Source organism: Capsella rubella, unplaced genomic scaffold (genome assembly GCF_000375325.1).
Source record: "Capsella rubella cultivar Monte Gargano unplaced genomic scaffold, Caprub1_0 scaffold_230, whole genome shotgun sequence".
Taxonomy (NCBI): domain Eukaryota; kingdom Viridiplantae; phylum Streptophyta; class Magnoliopsida; order Brassicales; family Brassicaceae; genus Capsella; species Capsella rubella.
Genome location: NW_006238699.1, coordinates 1 through 5,002, shown reverse-complemented (window position 1 = coordinate 5,002; position 5,002 = coordinate 1). Strand labels below are relative to the sequence as shown.

At 33.7% G+C, this 5,002-nt stretch overlaps 2 protein-coding genes across 2 annotated transcripts; one reads left to right on the top strand and one right to left on the bottom strand.

The window, feature by feature from the left end:
- Positions 1–416: 416 nt before the first annotated feature.
- LOC17874219 (putative defensin-like protein 119) lies at positions 417–770 on the bottom strand. Its single transcript, XM_006279027.1, has 2 exons — positions 722–770; positions 417–595 (listed from the first exon to the last, which is right to left on the bottom strand). The coding sequence occupies exons 1-2, from the start codon at positions 768–770 to the stop codon at positions 417–419; spliced, it is 228 nt and encodes a 75-aa protein (XP_006279089.1).
- A 1,762-nt stretch (positions 771–2,532) lies between these two features.
- LOC17874220 (E3 ubiquitin-protein ligase At1g63170) lies at positions 2,533–4,484 on the top strand. Its single transcript, XM_006279025.2, has 5 exons — positions 2,533–3,138; positions 3,304–3,423; positions 3,519–3,651; positions 3,736–3,900; positions 3,980–4,484. The coding sequence occupies exons 1-5, from the start codon at positions 2,645–2,647 to the stop codon at positions 4,154–4,156; spliced, it is 1,089 nt and encodes a 362-aa protein (XP_006279087.1). The 5' UTR covers positions 2,533–2,644; the 3' UTR covers positions 4,157–4,484.
- The last annotated feature ends 518 nt before the right edge of the window (positions 4,485–5,002 follow it).

Genomic DNA, 5,002 nt, shown 5'->3' with positions numbered 1-5,002 from the left:
GTAAATTTTCGAATTTAATTGTCCACTTTTTTGGCAACAAAATTAATATGATTTCCATAAATATAGGTTGTTTCTGTTTTTTTATTATTTATTTAATTTTTAAAAAGATTTTGCTGTCATTAATTTTGTTTGGCAACTTGTTTAAGTTTCATGACATTTTTTAAAAAAATTGGGGGCTGTTTGGCTTCTTGTTGTGCTTCCCAATTAATAGTATAGATTACTGTTCTTTGGATGCAATCTATTGTCACATGGCACATATTGCTCATATCATATAAAAAATAATCAGAAATATTCATTTAAAAGGGTAAATAATTTTGTCTTATTTTATGTAATTTTTTTTATTTCTTATTACTAATCTTATTGTTCATAGATGATAATTATAGTCCTACATATAAAAAAACAAAAAAAGAAATACATCAAGCTTTGCAAGGAAACGTGCAGAGGCAGCTCTTTAGGTAGACGTTTGGGAAGCACAAGCCATTTCCATTCCATTTTTTCTTACATAGAGCGGCACATTCGCCAGCGTTGCAGTTCTGAGACCTCATTAGAAGATCACGACACATCTCTTGTCCTTGCGTCACATTCATCATCATCCCTTATCAATATATTCAAAACATAACATTTTAACACAATTTATATAGAACTAAAAAAAAATAGCTGAGAAAAAATTCATATATGAATGTTCTAATAAGTTTAGAGGATGGGTAAATGTAAAGCAAACCTATAACGAGGACGATCATAAAGATAGCAAAAACGGTGCTTTTAGTCATCTTTTGATGATATATACAATAGAAATGAAAATTTCAAAGTATATGAAAAAACTAGGAATGTTAATGGTAATGTACATGTAGCTATCATACATATATATATAAGAACTAACACCCCAAAAAAATAAAAATCTAACAAATTAAAGTAGCTAGACCAAATCAATTAGATAATTGTATAGATGCTGTGAATGGAAACAAAATCATAAAAAAAATATACGGGATATTTACTAATAACTATGACTAATAATTAAAAAGAAAAATTGTATATATTGAATGGACGTACATTAGATCTTTTAATTTATAAAATCTAATTGATTATCTTACAAGTTACAATTTTGAAAATTCATGTAAAATAATTAAGCCACATGGATGGAAGTTATGTAGTTCAAATATGTAGGGTGAATCAAAATGTTAATATTTAAAAATATTAGGTTTGACAGTTGTTTTTCTTTTCATTTGATATTAGCAGTGTGAGTTTATAGTGGCTAAGCATAATCTTCTACACAAAACTCTCGTTTGACCGAATGTTTCATTGGTATATGTTCTTAAAAAAATCATTAAAAAAAAAACAAAAAAAGAGAGGTATAAATACTACAGATTGATTCCCTTACATATTAGTACTCTTAAAAAAATCACTTTCATCTAAGGTAAAAAAAAAAGAACAAGTTGATAGGTTTGATGGTGGTGATTGCGACGTATTTTAAGTTGAATAAAGCTCTCGTTTACAATTGGAGAAATTCATAAACAGCTTGGTCGTCGTGGTGCAATCCTCAATGCTCATTGTAATCTAGACGCTGATATGGGAGCCGATCAAGTAAAAAATGTTACTGCTCCATATAAAATGTACTGGCAAGAAAATATAGTCTATTTCAAAATGAGAACATATCATTGTCATCTATCGACTATCGGTATAGGAGGATTGATAAAAAAGATATGGAGAACTATTCTGATTTTCGAGCATACAGAGCAGCCGTTTCGTATCGGACTGGTCAGATACATGGCAAGACCTGATGGGGTTTACTTTTCCGGAAAGATTGGAGTACCACCAACATTTTCATATAGTTGGGCTACCAGAAAAGCTCTTAAAGCTTTTTTATAATTAACCATAAGGCCCTAAACCTAACTACAGTTGTACTAATATTTATGTAATACCAATTATAACCATCTTTCCAAATCTCCCTGGTAGAGATGTCAATATTCATTGTCGTACCCGAAACCGAAACCAGGATATGAAACTCAGAAAAGTAAAAAGTGGTGATCGAGCTAGATTTGTATTTGAGGAGCCATATTGATATATTTCAAAAGGATGGTACCGTATACAATTATCATGCATCGTTACATCGTATATAGGTGTAGTTAATCTGCAAAGTTTCCATGATTTCCGAACGTAACAGATCAGCCGCTCCGCATCAATGTGGTCAAGGCTACGTTTCTATGCCGCAATAAGTAAAATTTATTTTACCAGAAAGATTGGAGTACCATTAGCATTTCGTTGGTCCTCCAGAAAAAGCATTATTATAAACTAATTTTTTACACTATATGTAATAAGAAAAAACATGAGTTCTTCTCATTTATTTTTATTGCTTTTGTATAATAATGCAAGTTGTATTAGAAAAATTACAATAAATAAACAAGCTTTTTTCTTCTATTAAGGAGACAATAATTACGGACCCTAATGATTCCTTTATACAATTAAGTAAAATAAAATTCTCAAGGAACGTTTTACAGTTAAAAGTAAAAGGGGGACATTCTCTTGTCGTCTTTTTCCAATTAATCGATTAGAGAGAAACAAACTCTGCTCCTCAACCCCCAAAACCTAGCTCCCATCATCATCCACTCCTGATCAATCGATCCCTTCTTCTCCGGCGACGGATACGATGGACGTTTCGCCGCTTCTTGGTCGCAACAGACGTAACCGCCCACGTTCCTCTCAGCCGCTTCGTGGCGCTGCTTCGAGACTCCTCCGCCGTGCTAGCAACCGCCGGATGATGCTCCGGGAGCCCTCCGTTCGAGTCCGTGAGGTTGCCGCTGAGCAGCTTGAGGAACGCCAGAGTCAATGGGCTTACTCTAAACCCATTATTGTTCTCGATATACTTTGGAATTTCGTCTTTGTGATCGTCTCACTCGCGATTCTAGGGTTTAGTTCTGGAGAAGATCCTGATGTTCCTCTTAGGGTGTGGATTATTGGGTATAATTTACAGTGTTTGTTCCACGTCGGCTGTGTAATTGCTGAGTATAGACGTCGCCTAGAAGCTAATTCCCCCAGTAGTGGTGGTGATGATTCCTCCAATCACGGATCTCTCAGCGGAAGTGATGACGAATCTGATGATGGCTATGGCATTCACAACGCTGATGATGACCATGGAACTAGGTTCGATTTCTTATTCAGTTTGATTCTTCCAAATTTAAGTCATTGTAAGCTTGGATTCAGACCCATGTTTGGTTGAAGGAATCGTTAGGATTGTATATTCAAAGGTAAAATTGTATTAATGTTTTCAATTGAATGATATACCCCTCATGTCTTTTGCTATCCCAGTTTCACCAAGCACCTCGAATCTGCGAATACAATGTTCTCTTTTGTCTGGTGGATCATCGGGTTTTACTGGGTCACAGCTGATACCGAGGCACTAGCTCAATCTTCGCCTCAACTCTACTGGTTTGTTTCTAAGAGAGTTCCTGATTCTTGTGATTTTATTTCCTCAATAATGGATTGCGTCGTTGATCACATATCCTTGTTTTTGAACTTTGCAGGCTCTGTGTTGCATTCCTTGCCTTTGATGTTATGTTTGTTGTGATTTGCGTTGCGGTTGCGAGTCTTATCGGTATTGCTGTTTGTTGCTGTTTGCCTTGCATCATCGCCATCTTGTACGCATTAGCAGATCAGGTAAAGAAACACTATATGAGAATGGAGAACAAATGAAGCTCACGTTTCTTGATGGAATCCTAATAAGCGGTTTCTAAATTTCAGGAAGGTGCACCAGATGAAGAGATAGAAAGGCTTTTAAAGTTCAAGTTCCTCACAGTAAAGAATTCCGAGAAAGTGAATGGCGAAATCCGGGAAACTCAAGGAGGGATAATGACTGGATTAGGTGCCGAGTCTCAAACCGAACGTGTGTTATCTAGCGAAGATGCTGTAAGTAACCATAATCAAACCCCCTTTTTCCACCGAATTTTTGGATAAAGACACTGAAATGATTACCGAAAAATTGCAGGAATGCAGCATTTGTCTATGTGCATACGAAGATGGAGTAGAACTAAGGGAACTTCCTTGTAGACACCACTTCCACAGTTTATGTGTAGACAAATGGCTAAGGATCAACGCCACTTGCCCTCTCTGCAAATTCAATATTCTCAAGAATGGTGAACCTAGTGGCAGTGAACAAGTGTGAGGAGGAGAAAGATTTTGCTCTTTATTCTTTGACCATTACATAGAGGAAAGAACAAGATGGAAGACCTTGAGATTTGTTTTGAGACGAAGCTACACTACTTGTCTTTTTCGGATATAAATATATTTGTAAATGCAATAAGTATATATAGTTCGGTTTGAAAATGTGCTTCAGCGAGTCAGTTGTGATGTTGAACCGGTTGGGGTTTTAAAATCAACGGCGTAACCATGTTATTACTTCGCTCTGTGTGTGAGCCTATGAGGTGATTACGCAAAGCAAATCATTATTTACGTTTTTAGATGATTATTTCCTTTCAAACTTGAGAAAAAAATTAGAATGAAATAATCTTCTGATTAATTTCAAAACAGGAATTTAATTATTTCTTTTATTAGTATGATTTTCGAAAATATATATTGAATTTCTTACCATCTATACTATTAATTGGGGATCATTTTTAGTCTTTGTTGCCAAACAAACTTGAAAAAAAAATATTAGAAAAAATGTGATTGCAAACCTATTGCCAAACACATTTAAAGACAGCAAAAAATATAGTTAAATAAATAAAAAATAAAAACCAAAATTATGAATTATCTATATTTATGGAAACCATATTAAGTTTGTTACCATAAAAAGTGGACAATTAAATTCAAAATTAAACATATGTAAACATATTTTATATTAATTATATACTTTCCAAAATTTTTGAAAACACTAAATATATATTTAATGAAATGTAATAAAAAAACATCATCTTATATTTAAGGATTTATGGAAAAAAATTATATAATGCTAAACTTATAAAAAATCATTATATAATATTAATTATATAATTTTATGGAAAAGAAAGAT